General features: G+C 58.4%; 1 protein-coding gene across 1 annotated transcript; it reads right to left on the bottom strand.

Moving 5' to 3' along the window:
• Positions 1–7,764: 7,764 nt before the first annotated feature.
• On the bottom strand, positions 7,765–15,701 carry TENT5B (terminal nucleotidyltransferase 5B). The gene is made up of 2 exons (XM_083879574.1): positions 14,958–15,701; positions 7,765–11,185 (listed from the first exon to the last, which is right to left on the bottom strand). The coding sequence occupies exons 1-2, from the start codon at positions 15,138–15,140 to the stop codon at positions 10,166–10,168; spliced, it is 1,203 nt and encodes a 400-aa protein (XP_083735700.1). The 5' UTR covers positions 15,141–15,701; the 3' UTR covers positions 7,765–10,165.
• Between the last annotated feature and the right edge of the window lie 4,819 nt (positions 15,702–20,520).

Here is a 20,520-nt window from a genome sequence, read left to right as displayed (position 1 = left end):
ACCAGCCTGGAAACATCCTGAATTTAAACCTCAGCTGCACCATGAGCTCCCAGAATCTCAGCCCTCTGAGCTCTCATCACCTGCTCTGCTTTCAGCCCAGGATTTTAACCCAAATCCCCACTTTGTGCCAGAATTTCAGCCGAGATGAAGCTGTATTTCCACTCAAGAAGAGCTGCTGAGGGCTTTGCAGCAAAAGACAAGGACAAGTGGGAGAAGGGGGAATAGCTTTAAACTGAGTAGGTTTGGATCAGATTGTAGAAGGAATTCCTCCCTGTGAGGGTGGTGAGGCCCTGGCACAGGTTACCTATGGCAGGGGGTTGAATGAAAAGGTCTTTAAGGTCCCTTCCAACCCAAACCCTCCCATGACCCTGTGAAAACAACCCAGGCTGGACACACAGGGATCCATCTGAGGGGGAAACTGCCACATTGTTTTCCTCCTACTGGCCTGGCTTTTCAAAGCAGGCAGCAAAATGCTCCCAAAGTCAATTTAAAAGGTAAAAGCCTCACTGGGCTTGGTGGGGCCAACCTGACTAAAGCCCATCCTGAGCAAAGCTGAGCACAACATTCCCACCCACGGTGGCTCGTGTGCTTTAAGAACCCACCAATTTCCCCAGCTTGTAATTGCATTTTAACCCAAAGCCATTTTCATGTCACTCTGTCTCCTCCTGGGCCCTGATAACCCCAAAGCCGTGAACAGAAATAACCCCAAAGAGCTGCAGCCTCCTGCCCTGCACACAGAGCCTGCCTGGGAGAGCACAGCACGCAGAGGTTGATGTAATCCTGAAATACCTGAAGAACAGGGCATGACAAGGGGGATTTATTACCTGCTCCAGCTGGGGCCGTCCAAGCCATGGAGTCACTGGGAGAAATTCCAGCAGCATCTCTGCGAGCAAATATCCCATTCCTGCTTTGGCTTTGGGGCTGTTGGTGGTGCAGGGGGTGCTGGGCTGGGGCTCAGAGGGGTGGGAAGGGGAATTTTGGGGCTGACCTCACCCCGCCATGCAGCAGGGACAGGGATGGTGTGAGCCAGGATCCAAGTCCTCCATGAGCACCAAGATGTGCCAGCACAGGATGGACACAGGGGCTGTGACAGCGGGACCCAGCCGAGCCCTGGCACAGCTGGAAATGGGGAAAGGCTGGGTTAGACCCCTGTGCCTGGGGCGCAGCACAGGGACATCCGTGTCCTTATCTGGGCTGTCCTTATCAGCCCGGGGACACGTGTCAGGCGCTGTGCAGGGGACGGGCACACGCTGACCCTCGGGCCGAGCACAGCTGGGGCATCACAGAGCACCCGCTGCCCCCTCCCCTCCTCCCAGCCCGTGTCCTGTGAGGGGACAATTAAAAGGTCTTCCCTGGGTGTGACACACGGCGTGGGGACTCCTGGGGCTGCCCTGCCCGGTTCCCCAAACCCCTCTCCGGGGGTGGCCCTGTCCCGGCGGTGGCAGCTGCATCCCGCGGCCCCTCTGGCGGGGTGAGGAGGCAATTCCCCCTGGGATGGTGCGAGCTCCAGGAGGATGAAGAGGAGGGGACCCCCTGTGGATCCAGGAGTGCTGCTTGTGCCAGCCCCGGGGATGTGCTGAGCTCTGTCGGGCTCCACGTCCCTCCCCTGCCCAAAATCTCCTGCTGGATTTAGGCTCTGCCATGTGGCACCTCCTGACACCATTTTATACCAGAAAACATCCCCCAAGCTCCGCTGTGACCCAGAGCCAGCCCCGGGGCAGGGCAGAGCTGTCCCCCCTCCCTCTATCCCTGCCCAGCCGGGTCCCCTCAGCCTGAGGCTCCTCCTGCCCGGGCTGTGCTGCAGCTGCAGCCCCTCCTCACCCCGTCCCCGCACTGGGGCAGGGGATGTGCCAGTGCTGCCCGAGCTCCTCGGTCATCTCAGCCTCCTCCTCCTCCTCCTGAAGCATTGATTTAGAAGAATTAAATACTTTACTCAAAATAGATAGTGCTGAGATAATGTAGCTAAGGCTTCCCTTTTTGTTGACAGAAGCCAGACTGAAGGAACTGATAAATCATGGAAGGAACTGATAAATCAGGGAAGCTGTCAAACTAGGCTTTTGCATCCTGAATAATCAATAGACTCCATGACTTCATCATTTTAGGACCCCACCGTATAAAAAAGACCACCGACCCATTTCAAAGAACAAACTCCCCATGCTTAATGGCTTTTTGGGCTAATTACCATACAGAGCGGGGAATGGGATGTACCAGAGCTATGAATATGCATTTGTGTTTGGGGTATTCAATACTCCTGTACATAAAAGCCCCTGTGACCATCTGTGGATTGAGGTGTGTCTTTGGGAGCGATCCCGCACGTTGCCCGGCGTCGTAATAAACATGCACTTTCTAACTTTAAACTGTTAGAAAGTCTTTGTCCTTCATAGTTGGATATTGGTATTAGATTAATATCCATAGTTTTTAAATAAATCACTCCTCCTCTTCCTCCTCAGGGCGGTGATGGAGCCGGGGCAGGGCCAGGGGCAGGGCCAGGCTCGGCAGTGACCACAGGCTCCTGCCGGCAGCTCCACTGAGGAGAGAACCCGGTGCAGGAAATGGAGCTTCACCCGCAGCAGGCGGGAGCCAAACACAGGCAGCTCCTCCCTGAGAACACAGAGGGGAGAAAACCATCCCAACGCTTCTGATCCCGCTGCTCTCGGTGGCCTGAGCTGGGAGCAGCCCCGGGGTCACCCCGGAGGTTTTGGGTCCTTTGGAGCCTTTGGAGAGGTGCTGGGCGTGGGGGAGCAGAGGGACCCCCGGCCCGAGCAGGAAGGAGGGAAGAGCCACCAGCGGGGCTAATGAGAGGGGGGATATCCTCAATTACGGGCTAATGCCGGTAATCCCGGCTTTCCAAGGTTCAGGGAGCGCCAGCTGCGGGATGAGCCTTCCTCCCACCCACGTGAGAGTGAGTGAGGAGCAGCCGAGCTGGGGAGCAGAGCAGCTCCCTGCCTGCCCACAGACACAGCCCTGGCAGCCAAACCCCTGAGCAGCCTCCCCTAAAACCCACCAGCAGCTGCCATTCACCTGGCCTGGCGGCAGGGGCTGGCTCTTCCCAGCTGCCGGTGGGTTTGCACTTACCCGGGGCTGTGGGGAGCTGCTGGAGCTGCCAAGGGACCTTCACAGGAAAGAATTAATCCCACATTTCCAACCTAACCCTGCCCTCTGTCAGTTTGAAGCCATTTCCCCTTGTTCTGGCACTCCAGGCCCTTGTCCAGAGGGGCTCCAGCCCTTGGAGCATCTCTGTGGCCTCCTCTGGGCTGTGGGATGAGCCCAGGATTTCTGGGCTTCAAACGCACATTTCCAGGCCTTGCTGACCTTCTCATGCTCCAAGAGCCCCCAGTCCTCCCCCCGGGGCTGCTGTCCCTCCATCCCCAGTTTGTGTCCGTGCCATCCCCGTTTCTCTCCTGGCTCTCTACACCCCGGGATGGCCTCGGGGCCGATGGGGTAACTCAGCCTGCCTGGATAAAACAAATCATCAGCTCAATGAGCACCGGGCAATTAGCGCCATTAGCAATGCCGACCATCTCCAATTCCCGGGGCATTAGTGGGGCGGAGGGCCCGGCCCCTCCCGGGCTGAGCTCAGCCGTGACGTGGGGCCGTGCTGAGGATGCTCTTACTCACCGCACGAGCAGGAACAGCAGCACCGAGTGACCGGCTTGGCTTCAAAGGCTCCTTCTCCTCTGGAAGGGCACATTCCCCAGCCCCAGAGCTGCCTGTGCTGGGAGCAAACCCGGCTCTGCCATCCCTCCCTCTGTCCCCGCAGGGAAGGGCTGTGCCTGTCCTGCCTCCCCACCAGCCACAGTTTAGGGGTTTTTAGTCTCTGATCTCAGCTGAAACACCCCCACCAGCATCTTCTGAGGAACTGATTCCTCCCGAGTCCAGCTGGAAAACCCCTCTGGGCAGGGGGGTCACCCCGGGGTGCTCGGCCTGGCCATGGGAGCTGCCAGCACCATCCAGGGCCGTGGGGAAGGAGGAGCAGGGCAGAAACTGGCTGGACTCGTTACACTGGTGACATTCGGGAAGGGTGGCTGGTGAGTGGCACGTTAACCATTGTGTCCAGTCTTGGAGGAATGCACAGGATCCAGCAGGGAGCGGTGGTTAGGTGACTCACGGCACGGACACGCGGCTTTAGCCGGGATTTCAGCCCAAGCCACCTGTAATTGCACATTAGTAGAAGGGATGCTTCAGGTAATCAGCTGTTCCAGCCACGCCGGCTGGGGGGGAAGGGAGGAGGGCTGGAAGGGTGTCCGTACCTCCAACCCCTCCTTGGATTACAAGGCAAAAATATAGGCCAGGCAAACAGCCCGGGGAGCGCTGGCTTCCCCTTTGAAGGCAGGGTGACACTGCTCCCGGCGAGCCCGGGCTTTGATAGTGGCAAGATAAGGAGAGCAAACACACCGTGGTGGTGTAGAGGGCAAGGATCAACCACCCCGAGCCGTGGAGGCTGCGGCCCCATCCCGGCCCCCTCCGCCAGCCCCGGGGGAGGGGGAACCGAGCTGCTGGCACCGGGGATGGGAGCCCTGAGCTGGCAGAGAAAATGCGAGTTCTCACCTGCACCGAGAGAGATAACACATCTCACACCGCCCTGCGCCTCCCCGGGCGCCGCTCCAGCCGCTCCCCGGCTCCGGAGCCACCGGGCCGCCCCCGGCCCTGCTCCCTCCGGGAATGTCACCATCCCCCTGGCAGGGCCGGGGTACAGCAGGGCAAGGACAGCCCGTCCTTGGCCCCTCTCGCGGCTCCGTTGTGCAACACCCCGAGGCTGCGGTGACAGGGCAAATTGATTTCTTTTCCTCCTTTCCTCAGGAAACGCCTCTGCCGTGGCTGTCAATCATTCCTCCGAACACCTCGGGATGCCAGCGGAGGATTTCAATCAAATTTGTCAGAGCCGTGGTGTTTCTACAGGCTGGAATGTGTGTCCGGGCTCGGGGGCTCCACCCAGGTGAGGGAGCAGCAAAACCAGCAGCGACTCCCGGGCCAGCAGCACCTCGGCCACGTGCGGCTCACTCGGCTCATTCCTCCCAGGAAAAGGAACAGGGATGAGCAGGCACCCGGCACGTTGGGGGGTAGGGGGAAGCTGGAATGCTGCGGAGCAGGCAAGAGGCTCTGCAGGAGCTCATCTCCTCTTGCGATGGCTCAGGAGGGGTGGGAATGCCTGAGCTGCTCATTCCAGGCTGGATCCAAGAAGTCAGAGGTGAGAGAAGGTGGTTGTCAGGGAAATCAGGGAGCTGTTAGCCAAAAAGTCTGTGGCAACCTGTATTTGGAGCTGAACAGAGCAAATACCCCATGTACAGAGGAAAAAAAAAATAAATAGAAAAAAAAAGAAGCAGCTTTTCAAAGGTTCTACACCCAGAGGGTGGTTGGGCACTGGAACAGCCCCAGGGAAGTGGTCATGGCTCCGAGTCTGCCAGAGCTCAGGAAGAGTTTGGACAACTCTCAGAAGCACACTTGGGGCCGTCCTTGATGATCTGCGTGGTTCCCTTCCAAGCCAGGGTATTCCACAACTCCAACAGGAGCACAAACCCTGTTTGGAACAGAAAAGCCTGAGCCAGGCCCGACAGCAGGGCCGGGAGATAAGGCTGGAGGGTCAATGCCAGAGCTGAGTCCCCACACATTTCTCACCCTCAGCCTTCCCCGGGGCTCGGGGCAGGCAGGGAAGGGGCTGTGCCATCCCTGGGCAGCTCAGTCCCATCCCGGGAGCGAGGAGCCCTCGGGGCAGGGACAATCAATGGAGCGTTTGTGCCGTGCTTGGCAGCGGTGCCGGAGCACAAGGAGCCGGGCGCTGCAGCCCCGAACGCGGCTATAAATGGCAAGAGCAGCCACACACAGACAGGCTGTTCTCTGCTGCTGCAGCAGCTCCAGGAGCCGCCTTCACACCCGCGCTGCCCCACTGCTCCCGGGGACCAGCAGGAGGAGGAGGAGAAGGGCAGCCAGGGAGAAACACTGGCACGTCGCAAGGAAAAAAAAAGCTCAATAGAGAGATTAAAATAAAATTTAAATGCCATGCTGGGTCTAGCAAGCCGCCTGCACAGAGCTGGTGCCACCCTCGGCACCGGGCCAGCAGATTAGGGACGGCTGGAAGCTGTAGGGCTGGAGCAAGATGCTTCTTGCATGCTGGAGTCAAGACAAATTCCTGCCGTTTCAGTGAGCCTGGACCAGGGCCAGGTGTCCTGCCAGGAGAAAAAGCTGCAGCTGTAAAAGCCGCAGAGGCAGCCCCAGGAGAGATCCTGCTGCTGCAAGGCTGAGGGCTTCTGGATGCCTCTGCAGGTTCGGATGCCTCTGAGTGTTTTGGATGCATTTGAGGCAGGCAGCAGCCCTGTGCAGAGGTGCTGTGGGCACATGCAGCACTGTCTCACCCTCTCCCAGCACCACTCACGGAGCTGGACACTGCCCAGAGCACGGGGCTAAATATAGGGACTGTATTTATAGACAGCTGCTATAAAGGAACAGCCACCCCACACACGCCTGTCCTCAGAGCCAGGGCTGAGGGAAGCATTGCAGCAGCACCAGAGTCTGAATTTCACCCACCAGAGCCTCAGGCACAGGCTGACTTCTCCATCAGCCCCTCTGCTCACAGAGGAAAATAATGACAGACTACAGGCTGTGAGAAAATATATAGGGTTGTTTTTTTTTTATTTGACAATTAACAAAAGAGGGATCGGAATCTCGGCTGTAAACATTGATAGCTCCTTTCTGATCACAACGAGTACTTTCCACCAACATCCCTTTGTATGGCCTGATCCACTCCAACAATGCCCAGCCAACTCTGTCAGGGCTTTTGTTGCTCTGCTCAGGGTCACAAATCCAGAGGCAGCTTATTCACCACTCATCAACAGCAGGACCAGCCACCCACACAGAAGACAGCTGAGGGACTCAGGTACTTCAGAGCTGCTTCCATACATGAGACACACTTGGAAAAGGCAGGAGCTCGTGCTGACTTTGTGCCAGGAAGAGGGAAACAGCTCCAAAGCCAGCAGGGCTGGAGAGAAATGAGCCCTGCAAAAGGCAGAGCCTGCTCAAGGGGGACAGGGACCCTGACATTGCCAGCCCAGCAAAAGCATCCCAGCCCTGTTGTCAGAGGGAAGCTTTGGCCCAGGACTGTAAAGATTTGGAGCCAGCGAGCTTGTCCCAAAGAGGGACTGGCACATGGTCAGCTCCATTGTTGCAGTGGAACCAGAACTGCCTGGAGCTTGACAGGGGGAAGTGAAACTTCATCTTGGGCTGGAGGGCAGCCAGGGCTGGAGGAGCTGCACTCGGCTGCCAGGCATCCCACGGGAATCTGGCCTGGACACAGCTTCTCTGGGAGATAAACCCACCACAGCCTCTCCTTCTGCAGGGGGAACACTCTGCAGGTGGGGCAGCCACACACCAGAACCGAACCTCAGCTGCTTCAGGCACCTCCTGCTGCTCACAGCAGCAGGGAATGAAGCCCTGGAAAAGCAGCAGAGAGGGTGTCCCAGTGCCACCCCCACCACGGGCACCTCCAGCCACCCTCCCCCTCCAGCAACACGAGGAGCACCAGGGAGAGGGACAATGCACAACACCAGAGAACAGTGTCCAAAACAAACCTCCCCCAGCTGCAGCAGTGACCTGATAACAGCTGCAGAGCTGCCCTGGACTGAGGGAGCACCTGGGCAGATCCAGGAGCTCGGCTCACCCCTTTCCAGGGCCCCACTTGGTTCTGAGCCTGGTTTTTGGTGGGAACAGGGTCAGGTCATCTCCTCATCACGCTACCCAGATGGACAAGCAAACAAAAAATAATCCAACAAATCTGAATACACTGTATTTATTCGTAACAGATTCTAAAGAATCTAGTGAGTCTATGTCAAGCCCATTGCATGACAAGTGATACAGGTGTAGGAAAAAAAAGACATTTAAAACAAACAAAACAATGAAAAAAAAAAAAAAGAAATCAAGTGCCATTCAAGCTACTGGAATCTTCCAATTGCCCCCTCACAAGAGGCAGCACAGTATCACTGCAAGGTCTAGAAAAATTCAGGTTCAACCCATTCACAAGAGTCCCCCCACGCACACTCCATAAATCAAAAGTGCAATCTCAATGGTAGGTCGCCCTGTCAAGCTGTAGGGGATCTTTTTGAACATCTCAAAGGAGAGGAGGGAATCTCAGTTTAGTGTGTCTGTGGGTAGGAGCAGCCTGTAAAAAACATGCTACATGGCATCTATGCTCAGTCCAAAATGCAAGGGAAAAAAAATCTCACCTTCCTCGAAGCCACAGAAGTGGCACACTTAAGGCTCCCAAAAGCAGCCCTTAAACCAGTTTTACCTTGCACTGGGAAATCCCAAGCTCCCACCACAGGGGTGAGGCTCTGGGGGGTTTGGGGACTGGGCCTTGAAGGCAAAGCTGTGCTGCAGGGAGGCAGCTGAAACCTGCAACGAGCACAGGGGTCAGTGCCACTCCCCAGCCCCGGCTGGGCCAATTCCAGCTGGGTTAGTTCACATCAAATGGAAGAGCCACCCCCCCACCCTTTGCTCCCCGTCCCCTACCCCAAAAAAGGTACCAATCTGGCTATACACATTCCAAGGATCTAGTCTTTATTTCAATCTGCCCGGCTATTTATTACAGTTTTGTCACAAAAACAAAAACCCAAAAAACACAAGTTAGTAAAGACACTCGAGTACGTCAGGCTCGGAGGAAGCACCAGGAAGCCGCGGTGCTCCCGGAGCAGCATCCCTAGGGAAGGAATGCCTGCTGCGTGCCCGCCTCTCCCTCCCTGCACAGGGAAATCTGAGAATCCCGCGGGCACGGCAATTCAGGCACCTCCGTGAAAAACTTCTGTGCTCCGGACACTCAACAGCTTCAAAGCCACATGGGACTGAGAGAGCCAAACCCCCAAAACACGAGAGGGTTTGTTTAGAAGACATTTTTTTACCTAAGGCCAACTAACTTCACTTCCCCCCCCTTCCTTCCCCAGGCTCCATTTCTAGCTAGAGAATGAATTTCAAATGCTATCAGTGGCTCACACAGGGACTCAGAGCTGGGAATAGGCTGCTTTGGAGATAGGACCTGCCCAAGGGATGACCTCCAGCATGGAAGAGGTCTGTCCACCTCCCTGGAGGACACAGCAACAGCTGGAAATGACTGACCAGTGACCTGGATGGTTTGTGCTTCAAAGGACAAGCCTCACCTTCCCCTGATGCCCCAGCTGGCCTCTTTGTGCATTAAAATCACACTGCATGTTAAAAAAAAAAAAAAAATCGGAAGAGCAGCATTTCAAATTCCCCTAGAAAATACAGGATTAGGTATGGCAGCCTGGGGCGGGCTCCTGGACAAATCATCTGCCTCATCATTTAGGAACTCAACTATATTTTGGCACTGCAGACTTGGGAGCTTGAAGAAATCCATGTGTAGGTCCCTGCTGCCTTTTTTTCCAGCAAGCTCTGCACAGCATTTCCCACCATGCACTCCCCCCTCTCCAGTGTTCCTAGTTTCAGGATTTCCACGTAGCCATTCCAATCCCCCCTGGGTTATGCAGCCCCACGTTGCTCCAGCTGGTCCTTCACAGGCAGCAAGCCATGCCCAAACCCCTCAGACACAGAACCTGCTCTGGCCTCAGCCAGGATAAGAAATGATCTTGCGACCCTCCCCACCCACGACAGAAACATTTTCCTCTTCAGACAATCCCCACTCAAGATCTGGGCCGTCAGCCCCCGCAAAAAATAATAAAGGTTTACAGTACAGTTGTGTTTGTATTGTTACAGGCACTTAAACAGGATTCTTTGGTCCTTCAAAGGAATTAGCCACTCTGGCTTCTCTCGGCAGAAACCACAAGTTTGCACACCCATAACACCTCCTGCACTAAAAAAAAAAAAACAAAAACAAACCACAATTCAGATCCATTTCAGGGCAGTGCAGCTCTACCTTAGCGTAATTCTACAGTCTCCCCTCACACACCCCCACCCACCCCATTGCCTCCACAATTCCATCAGGAGTCATTCCCATAACACTGCACTTCCCATCACAGTGTACAGCAGACAAGCCTCGTCCCAACAATCCCCGGAACGAGACGCTCAAGCAAGAGTCCAGGAAGTTTCCTTTCGTTGAAGTTCTAGGAAGGTTGGTAGGTTTTATTCTGTTCCCCCTCCCCACCCTCCCAACCCCCCCCAAGGCAAGGAAATACCTTGGAGGACAGACCCTGGAGTTTGTCCTGGCTCAGTTACAGGGAAGCCACGTGGGGTAAGACTGATTGCAAGGCAGGAAGGGCTGCACGTGGGTCACGTAGTAGTTGAAGTTTATTTCACTGACATAAGGGGCTGGCTGGTAGTAGCAGGTAACGTTTGTGACGGTGGGGATGATGTTCTGCTCAGCCAGGACCCTCACGGCCAGCATGGCAATGAGGTTCAGGGTCTGCCTCCTCTCGTGTCCCATGAGGCAGACCGTGCTCTCATTGACCACCCTGTGCAGGGTCATCAAATAGTCATATCTGTTGCTCTCCATGCCCACAAAGTGGCTCTGGAGGTAACACTCCAGCTTCCTCAGCTGCTCGCCGATGTCAGAGAAGTCTATGAAAAACCTGGAGCACATGTACCTCTGTAGCGCCTTCATGTCCACCTCGGACTTGGGCTTGAAGCCCCTGACCAGGAGGTTGCAGTACTTGAGGAGGCCCCCGCCCCGGATCTCCTCGGGGTTCCTGGTGGCGATGACGCGGCTGCGCAGGTGCTCCATGGCCTCCTCAAAGTCCCCGTACATGCTCTCCCCGGTCACCGTGGGGTGGAAGCTCTCGGCCATGGGGGTCTCGGAGCACTCCCCGAAGAGCAGCAGCGAGTCCAGGATGATCTGGAAGGAGTCCACGCTGAACTCAAACTGGCGCCGCAGAGAGTCCACGAACTTGAGCTCCACGTTCTTGCCGCTGTTGTTGGAGAGCGAGATGAGGCTCCAGCGGTCGGTCTCGTTGCACACCTTCACCAGCTTCTGCACATAGGCCTCCTTCAGGGTCATGGGCGTGATCTTGTCCTTGTTGACACCCTCGGGGAGGAAGTCCAGCAGGCAGTCCATGACCACGTCTTTGACCAGCTGGAAAACGTCTTCAGTCTTCAGGTCCACCCCGAAGATGAGGTCCAGGTCCTTGTAGCCCAGGCCGCTGTCCTGGTGCAGGACGTGGCTGGCTGCTGAGCCATTCAGCCTGACGTTGTGCACTGGGATACCTTTCTTCTCCAGGCGGCTACGGACAACCTGAGACAGAGACAGAGTCAGTGAGAGGCCAGAAGGAATTCTTGGAGCAGCCTGGGGATGGCGGGATTCACTCCCAGTGCTTATATGGGTCACTCCAGTGCAAGACAGTAAAATAAAAAGCTAATCCACTGGAAATAGGTCACTTTGGAAAGGATCCCAAGTCCTGCCAGCAGCTGGGGGTGGCTCTCCTTTACTTATTCCCTGGCATTAGAGATCTGGCTGCACGGGATCAGCTGTTCTGCCACCAGTGCAGTGTCTGCTCTCCCTGCCTTCCCCACGCTGACCTGGAGAGGCTTCCAGACCGCATTTTTTGGGGTGGTTTCTGCCCTCTTCATCCCCTCCCAGCCGCAGTGACCAAGCCAAGACCAGCCGACCCCAAACTGACCCCAAACAGGAGGTGACAGCACAGTCTGCAGCAGTCCCTGTGGATTTAATCAGGGTGGCTCACTCCTTTTAGCCATCCCTTCGGCCTGTCAAGATTCATTAAAGGCAAATCAAGATGCCAGAGCAGCTCAAAAGCCCCAGCCAGGCGTATGCAAGTTCATGTCCCAACTAGTAAGTGTATCCTAACAATTTCCAGTGTGTCAGAGCTTCGTGCTGAGCTTGGCGTGCTATCAAGCACAAGAGGCAGCTTTCATCTTACGGGTGTTACTCCGGTGATTTTAATGCTGCCTGCTCACTCCTGGCACACCCAGCAGCCCCTCCAAAGCTTTGTTCATTTACAGGGAAGCTGAATCACCTGCCCAATTACTTAACAAGCAGGAGGCTAAAATAACCCCCAAGACCATAAAATAAACTATCTGGACACCAGCTTATAACTCAGCTCAAAGATCCCAGGGAGATTAGGTTTGCACCTTCCAGCAGAAGCTCTTCCCATCTCTCATCCTGCCTTTGTGCTCCCCTCCAGCCATTTCCCATTTTCCTGGGAGTCCCAACCAGCCAGCCTAGAGCAAGGTCATGGCTTGAAAGAGCCAAAGCTTGGGACACAAATGGACAAACTGGATCACCAAGAGCCAGTCTGACTGGGCCCTTCAGCCCTGTGAGCCTGCCTTGGTTTGAGAGGCCCCACAAACTCTGCATTTTGGCTGCCCAAAAAGTGAATTTCGATCCAAAGCTGTATCACAAGGGCCAAACCCCCTTGGTGGGTCTGAGCAGTTCTGGGACAGATCAGAAGAGTTGCAGTTCTGGTCTCAGCAGCAGTAAAACTGCCCTTTGTGGGTTTTGTTAGGAAGGAAGAACACACAAAAGGCCAGGGACTGCAGCACAAATCCCTCATCACATCCCAGACCCTCAGTGACCGCTCCAAGGGCCACCAGCAAGTTCTGCTGCCTCCACAAAAACATCCCAGAACAACCCCACTGATGCTCTCACACCTGGGAGGTTGTCAAGGCTCACGAGGCAGCTTCCCCTGGTGGTGCTTCCCCTCTGTCCCTGCCATGAGCCACCCCTGCAGCCGGGCTCCTGGCCAGGCCAGTGGTGACAGTCACATGGCAGGCAACAGTTAACCAGGGAACTATTCACTCTGCCAGCCTCAGCTCCCCACCAGCACAGCCAGCACAAGAAGCTGTTTTTTCCAAGGCAGACAGTTTGAAAAAATGAATCTGCTCCTAGAAGGCACCCAGGGTTATTCCCCCAAAGTGAACAAACCTCACCCAGGCGACCCCAGGGAGCTCCTGGGCTGTGCCTGCTGCCAGCTGGAGTCACTCACCGGGGCACGGCTCCAGCACAGCTCGTGGAGTCACAGAGCTCTGTGCTCCCAGGCTTGGGCAGACAGATATAGGTCACTAAGTGTTAGGACAGAGCTAGGCCCAGTGCTTGGAGAAGATCTCGTTCCAGATTAATTTCCTAACCCCAGAGAACATCTGCTTAGCTCCTTTCTGGGCACGGCTCAGGACCTGCTGCATTCCAGACCCATCAGCTCCAAGCTTACTCCTGTTCCCCACGTCTGTCTGTGTGAGATATATTCAGAAAACAGGGATAAAACCCAATTGGCTCAAGTCAGTGTGGTCCCAAATCATCCCAAAAATCTCCAACCTGCAGAGCACCAGGGAGCAGAGAGCACTTTGCCATTCCCTGGGAGCTTCCACCCGCCAACCCTCACCTGGAGCCCGTCCCTGCTGCCTGCAGGCAGTGGGTTCAGGGCTGCATTTTCCCCCAGAGGGTTGGATATTTGCAGGGTTAGGCAGCTGCTGACCTGCTTCCCAAAACAGCAGCTCACCTTCCATGTGGTTGGGATAATTGACTGTGACAAGCCAGGCAGGAGCAAATCCTGCTGCGTCCTGACCTGCCGCTTCCCACCTCCCACAACAACAACAACAGGATAAATAACTGCCTTTTGGGTTACTTGTTCCAGCTTAGTCAGCCCTAAACACAGGGTCTGCCAGCCCAGGGCACAATTACAGCCCTCAGTTATGCCCTGTTTGAAGCTGCTGCTGGCTGCATCCTTTTGGGCAGCCCCGACACGGGCTGGCCGCAGCTCCGCGGGGCCGGGCAGGAATATTTGGAATATAACTGCAGCAATATTTGATGCTGCTCAGGGCCATAGTGCTGCCCCAGCCCAGGGCACCGTGCTGCCTTGCAGCTCTCATCTGTCATTCAGCCAAAATCCAGCACTTCTGCCCCGACAGCTGCGGCAGGAACTCGAGGAATTACAAACCAGCCTTTCAAATGTCACCTTTCCATCTCCCAGGCTTAACTCTAACTTATTTCTCAAGCAGCTAAGGCTCCAAAATCCCGGTTATTGTGAAAGCCAGTTGGGTCTTAGCCCCGTGAATAGGCTTTTTAATTAGAAGCCAGCATGCCCGATTTTACATTTGATGAGTCATTACTGAGGAATGAAGTCGCCTCCCAAATATGAATATGCATCAGCTCATTCGAGCTACATTGTTAGTTTAATATTAATCACAGTTATTACTTGATGGTTAAGCTAAGAGGAGCTCGTGAACAAGCTGAAGTCTCGAGCAGGCTCTGGAGGATTCAGCCAGGGGTGCCCAGAAACCAAAGGACACGGACATTTGATCCGGCCTTTGAATTAATAACTCTGCCTCCTCCAACACGAGCCCAACATGTCCACCAGCACGAAGCCATTTCGTGGAAGCAGCTCCAAAAAAAGCCACTTTTGCCCCGGCCACACACATCTCACCGCTTTTTAGGGCAACAAATTAACTCAAAGAGAGGAGTAAACACGCAAAAGGGGAGGAAGCCGAGCAGGATCTATGGCACAAGCTGCAGCAGCTGCAGGGATGGGCTGAGCTCTCCAGGAGGGTCCCTCCAGCTTTGGGACCCCAGCCGGGCACACAACACCCCCGGGGTGAGGGGGACCACCCTCCTGAAACTTTTAACTCCCCCTGGAGCGGCCGGGCCAGGCCGGACAGGACTCGGAGCAGCCTGCTCTAGTGGAGGGTGTCCCTGCCCATCGCAGGGGGCTGGAACCAGCTGCTTTTCCCGAATTCCAAACCCGCCAGGAGTTCGGCAGCGTTTGGACAACGCTCTGAGACACCCACCGGGATCGCTGGGGGTGTCCTGTGCAGAGCCAGGGCCGGACAAGGGGATTCTTTAGGGTCGCTCCCAGCCCGAGCCGCTCCAGGCCCCGCGCCCCCCGGGCCCGCACCGGCCGCTGCTCCCGGGGCAGGCGGGGGAGGCCGAGGGTGCCCGGCCGGGCTGGCTCGGGGCCCGCCGGGCCGCTTATCGCCGCCTCAGCACTTTTATTTTCTCCCTGACCCCCCCGGGAGCGGGGCAGAGTCCAGCGGGGCCCTCACGGCCCAGGGCTCACCTGCACGATGGTGCGCGGCCGCACCGACAGCGTGGGGAAGTTGCCGCGGCCGTGGATGGGCACGGCCTCCCCCAGGATCTGGTCCAGGCGCTGCACCTGCTCCCACGTCAGGACGCTGAAGCGGCTCCCGCGCTGCTCCGCGCCGCCCGGAGCGGGCCCCGCCGCCGCCGCCTCCTCCAGCATCGCCCCCGCCGCCCGAGGAGCCGCTCGCCCGGAAACTGCCCGGAAACCAGCCGGAAGTGCCGGGCGCAGACGGGGAGCGGGAGGAAAATTTAAAAATAGGGGGGAAAGCAAAAAAAAAAAAAACCCAAAAGTGATCCCCCCCGAGTGGCGCCGGCGAGGGGCGGCTGCGCGGGGCGCGGCGGGAGCGCGGTCGGTGCCCGCAGGGACTCGCACAGATCCGGCCCCGGCCGCCCCCCGCCCGCCACCGGCTCCGCCGAGCGCTGCGCCCGCCCGCGCCCCGCCGCGCCTTATATAGCCCCGCGCCGCGCCCCATTGGCCCGGGCCCCCGCCAATCCCGGCCCGAGCCCGGGCCCAGAGGGAGGAGCGCGGCTGGACCGTGGCCAATGGAAGCGGCGATGAGGGAGAAGGGGCGGGGCGGTGGGCGGTGCGGTGTGGGCATAGCCCCGCCCCCGTGGCGCGCGGGAATCCCGGCCGTGATTGGCGGGGCCGGCGCGCGCCCGGGGGACACGGGTGACAGTGACAGCCCCGGGGGGGCCCGCCATACCCCAGGGCTGTCCTGGTGTCCCGCTGAGTCACACTCATGCCACACAGTGCCCTTGGACGTCCTGCTGGTGCCCCATGATGCCCTTTGATACGCTGTGGGTGCCCTTTGATGTCCCACTGACACCCCACGGATGGCCGCTGGTGCCCCAGCGATGCCCCGTTTATACCCCGGTGCCCCACACATCCCCTGTGATCTGATGTTCCATTCATGCCCATCCAGGCTCTACAGGCTGGCGCCCCATTGATTCTCCCTGGAGTGATGCCTCACGGTCTGACACCGCATAGACATCCCATGGCCTGTCACTGCACAGCTCAGTGTCCCCATCCCAACACCCCCAGCTCCCCCAGGCCTCAGTCCTTGCAGAGTCCCAGGGCCCCCATGTGCCAGCTCTGGCACCCAGGAGACACAGGGTCACGCCCTGGGCTGATGGAGCTCCAGGAGCTCAGCCCCAGCCCCTCAGTCCCAGTGCGTGGCCCAGCTCTCAGCTGAGCCACCGCCTCCTCCTGGGGCCAGACGTGTCCCCGGCCTCTGGCCACCCGCTTCCTTTCATCCCAACAATTCCCTCCCTTTGCAGTGCTCATTTCTCCGCAGCGTTTCACCCTGCAGACATTTCCAGCAGGGCCCTCCCTGCTGAGCTGGTGCCCCGGGGATGGACAGAACAGCTCCAGCTCCACACCTGCAGTGGCCACTCCCATTTCCCCGGTTCCTGCTTGGGGCTGGGATCCATCCTTATAAGCCATGGGCCTCACTGGGAGATGAGCCAGTGCTGATGTATTTTTACACCCCATCAGGGGTTTATTGCAAGAAGTCCCCTGAAAACTCCCGAACATCCACCTTGGGACTTTCCACCTCAGGGAAGGCACTGCAGAGCTGTTCCAAGATGCAAAGTCTGTCTGGGAAGCCAAGGCCTCTGCCTCATCCCAAGTGTTTGCTGCTGGAAGCTGGAGCTGGCTGCAGAAGGAGGAGCTGGGGGAATTGGGGTGCTCAGGAGCAGCCACAGCTGAGGTTGGAGGGACAAGAAGGAAAGGGATGTTCCAAGCTCTGATCCCTCTGAAATCCGCCCCATTCCCTGACAGCAGAGGGGCTGGAGTCCCCTGTGGGATGCTCCTCCTGCTGTGGTGTTTCTCTCCCTGGCTCCCACCCGTGTCACCGTGTGACTCCACCAGGCTTCTCCATCTGGGCTAAAAGCTGCTCCTGGGTACTCCCTGTGAGGCACAGGACAAGGGGAGCCCTGCTGGAAAGTGATTTTCCACGGAACTTTATCTAAAAATCAGGCAGCTGCCTCTCATTGCAAAACCGCTTTGATGTTCCCGACAAAAAAAGCTGGATCAGGAAGGGTTTCCCAAGAGGCTGAGAGGGGCCAGATGGCTTTAGGGATCAGGATCCATCGATCTGTTCAGGGGGATTCAGCAGGAGGAAAGGCTGATCGGGGGCTGAGCACCCACCCCATGGCCGGGGGGCCTGCGGGACCCCCTGGGATCCATCCCAGGGCGCCGGGGCAGGATCCGGACGTGGAGATCGCACGGACAAGGCGCTGCAGATCCGTCTGGGATGAGCTGGGATGGACTCTGGCGCTGCCCGGGCCCAAAGGGACAGAGGGGACAGAGGGGACAGAGGGGACAGGGGTGCTGCTGGCTCCGGAGAAAACCTCGGCCCACTGCGAAGAGCTGCCGCGCCCCGGCCGGACTGGCTGAGCCGCTCGTTAACATCCATCACCGAACGATTATCCCAGAGAGCCGCGGGCAGCGAACCCGGCGCTGGGAATGGCACCCGGGCCGTTTCCTTCCAGCTCAGCCAGGGCCAGCCCGGGCTTTATTCGTTTGTTGTGTTGGCAATTAAGGAACAATCATCGTCTTGGGGTGAAACGCGGGCGGATCCTGCCTCCCGGGGGTGGCACGGGGGTGGCACAGCCCCTCCGGAGACACGGGGGAGGGACAGGGGCTGGGCAGGGGGAAGGCGGCTCGGGACGCCGTGACCCCGGCTGCCCCACGGATCTGGGCTCGGCAGCATCCCGGGGCTGCCCGACGGTCACCGCCCCGTCCCCGGGGAGCTCGGCCCGGGTGGGGCCGGAACGCGCGTGGGGAGGAGCGGGGACACCCCCGGCCGGGGGAGGGGAAGGAGCGGGGCACGGAGGGAACCCCCCCCCAGCTGAGCTGAGCCCCTCGGGGCGCTGGGGACCTTTGGCAGCTCCTGGTGCCCGTGGTGGGCCGGTCAGCGGGGGAAGCGGGGCAAAGGAGCCGGGAGAGCCGCGGGAGTGGGGCAGTGGGTGAAAGTCCCTTCAGCCCGGAGCTGAACACACCTCGGGGACTCCGTGACCCGCGTGGGACCGGCCCCGTCCCACTCGGCATTAAGCAGGGCGTGTGCCAACTCCCTGAGCAAGCAGCAGGGACCAAGCCCTGCTCCCGGAGCCACCGACGTCACGGGTGGGGGCACCCCGGTCCCGCTCCCACGGCAGCGCCCTGGCAGCGCCGCCGCTCACGTCAGCCGTGTCCCGGGCTGTCCCCGCAGCAGCTGTCACCGTGCGGGCGCTGCCCGTGCCGTGCACGGCCGTGTGCGCCTGCCCCACGCAGGCCCGGAGCTGTCCCCACGCAGACACAGAGTGTCCCCGGGCACGTTCCAGGCGCCCCCATGCACCGGAGTCACCACTGTCCCATGCCCAGCTGCTGCTGGTCCCCACGCTCCCGTCACTGTCCCCACGCACATGCCCCTGTCCACGTGCCCACTGTGGGTTTAGGAGGTGGAGTCCGTCTCGATGGCCGTGTCCAAATCCTCCCTGGGCAAACACGGCTCCTGGACACCTCCCAGTCACTGGAGTTCCCTGTCCAGCCCCGCTCACTCCCACACAGCCCATCCCAGAGGTGCCACCACTGCTGGTGGTCACCCGTGTCCCTGGGGCAGTGCCCCCCGCTGCTGGGCTGGCTGCAGTTGTCCAAAGAGGTGTTTTCCCCGTGCTGGCCACAGCAAGGTTGGATTTGGTGTGAGGGACATTGTGAGCACCTACTGCATGGCATGAGGGGGTGTCACTGTGCTGTCACTCTCTGGGGCCTCAGCCTGTGTCACCACCAGGCCCGGCCACATCCCATCCTGGAAAGGATGATGAGCCATGTCGCAGGAGAGGGGACACCCAGGAGCCCTGAGATGAAAGGGAGCGCAGGGTGTCATTACTGCGGGTGACACAGAGCTGGGGAATGGCACCTGTCACCTCCCCTGGCTGCTGCAAAATGCTGCCCAGGGAGTTGGGGGACACAGCACGGCCAGGCTCTGGGGACAGGGACACAGCAACAATGTGGGCCCAGCACTGATGTGGTCCCCCTTGAATCTCCCCAGGGATGTCACTGGCTGGGGACATCCCTGTCCCCCGGTAGCATGACCTGTGTGTCCCCAGGCTCGGTGGCTTCAAGGTGACACCATGTGGAGTTTTTCTTGGCGTGACTTGTGCCTTGACAGCCGTGGCAGGGGATGACCCATCTCAGTGCCACTAATTTGGGCCTGGCAGGGAGCACAGCCGCTCCCTTTGCTTTGTGTTTTTGTGCCCCGGGTGACACCTGAGTGCAGCTGGGGGTGGTGGCAGCTCCAGGACACCCTGTCCCACTGCTGCTCCAGCCACTCCTCTTGGGAAAGCCGGGAGCTCTGCCTTGGAGGCTGCTGAGCCTGGAGTCGGTGACCTGGGGAGTGATTTCATGGGCTTTTCAAGGGCTCTCAGTCCTTGCCGGGGCCATGGGGACAGTCACTCTCCTCCTGCCACCTGCTGCACTCCACCTCCTGCTTTGTGCTGGACCATAGAGGAAAACTGAGGCATGGGAAAGCCCACCTCCTGGCCCGGGCAGTTTCCTGCTGCTGCAGATCTTTAACCCTCATGGATGGGGGCTGTGGAAGGGGCATAAACACCATGGCACACATGGAAGGACAAGGCCATCCTGCTCAGAGCCCTTTTTCTCTTTTCACTGTCCTGGGTGCACCACTAAGCTCCAAACATGCTTTGGGAGACAGAGGGGGATATGGGGCACAGGGGGCACACAGCAGGAGCAGACATCACTGCCAGGACTGCGGGGGACACGCTGGGGCCCATCCACCCCCGGCCTCAGCACTGCGTGTGCTTTGGCAGTGGCTCAGTGGTGACGGCCCAGGCCTGGGGGGATCATTAGTACTCCCTCATTAAAAGTTACTCACCCTTTGAGACAGAAACAAGAATATCCTGGAAATGCCTCGGTTTGGGGAGTTCTCGCTCTAAAGGCATGACTGAAATCAGGCTGCAGGTGATGCTCCCCAGCACGTGGGCAGGTGAGTTACCCGTGGGCAGGTGAGTTACCCGTGGGCAGGTGAGTTACCCGGGCACTGCCCGGGGCTGCTGTGCCCCTGCTGCTCCCTCGTGTCCGGGCTGGGCAGTGTCCGGCACCTCCTGTGCTTCCAGCCCTGGAACTGGGATGGCAAAGCTGTTGCTCTCCCCCAGTGAGTCATGGCCTGGCTTTGCCTGTTCCTGCCAAACCCTCCTGTTCTGGTGTCCCCCTGCCTTGGGGACAAACCAGCCAGACCCTTCCTGGGATAAGAGGGTGACACCCACCAAACTGGCACTGCCATGGGCCCCCCGGCACTGCCTGCCCCACATCTCTGGCCACCTCATCCTGCCCAGGGAGCCCTGGGGTCACCCCTGCAGTGAGGTGACCCAGCTGAGTCCCACCCCAGGCCAGGGAGACCCTGAGGTTCAGGTATTTTGGGCAGGTGAGCAACGCGAGTGCTGACGCGCTGCTGATGCCCGGGGGCTGTCCCGGCTCAGGGCTATAATTTGCATGGAACACATTCCCATTGCCATTGCAATTCCCCAAAGCGAGGGGCTCC

Source organism: Zosterops lateralis (genome assembly GCF_965231275.1).
Source record: "Zosterops lateralis genome assembly, chromosome: 28".
In the NCBI taxonomy this organism is placed as follows: Eukaryota; Metazoa; Chordata; class Aves; order Passeriformes; family Zosteropidae; genus Zosterops; species Zosterops lateralis.
Note: the sequence above shows the minus strand (reverse complement) of the source record. Positions and strands in the feature narration are given on the sequence as shown.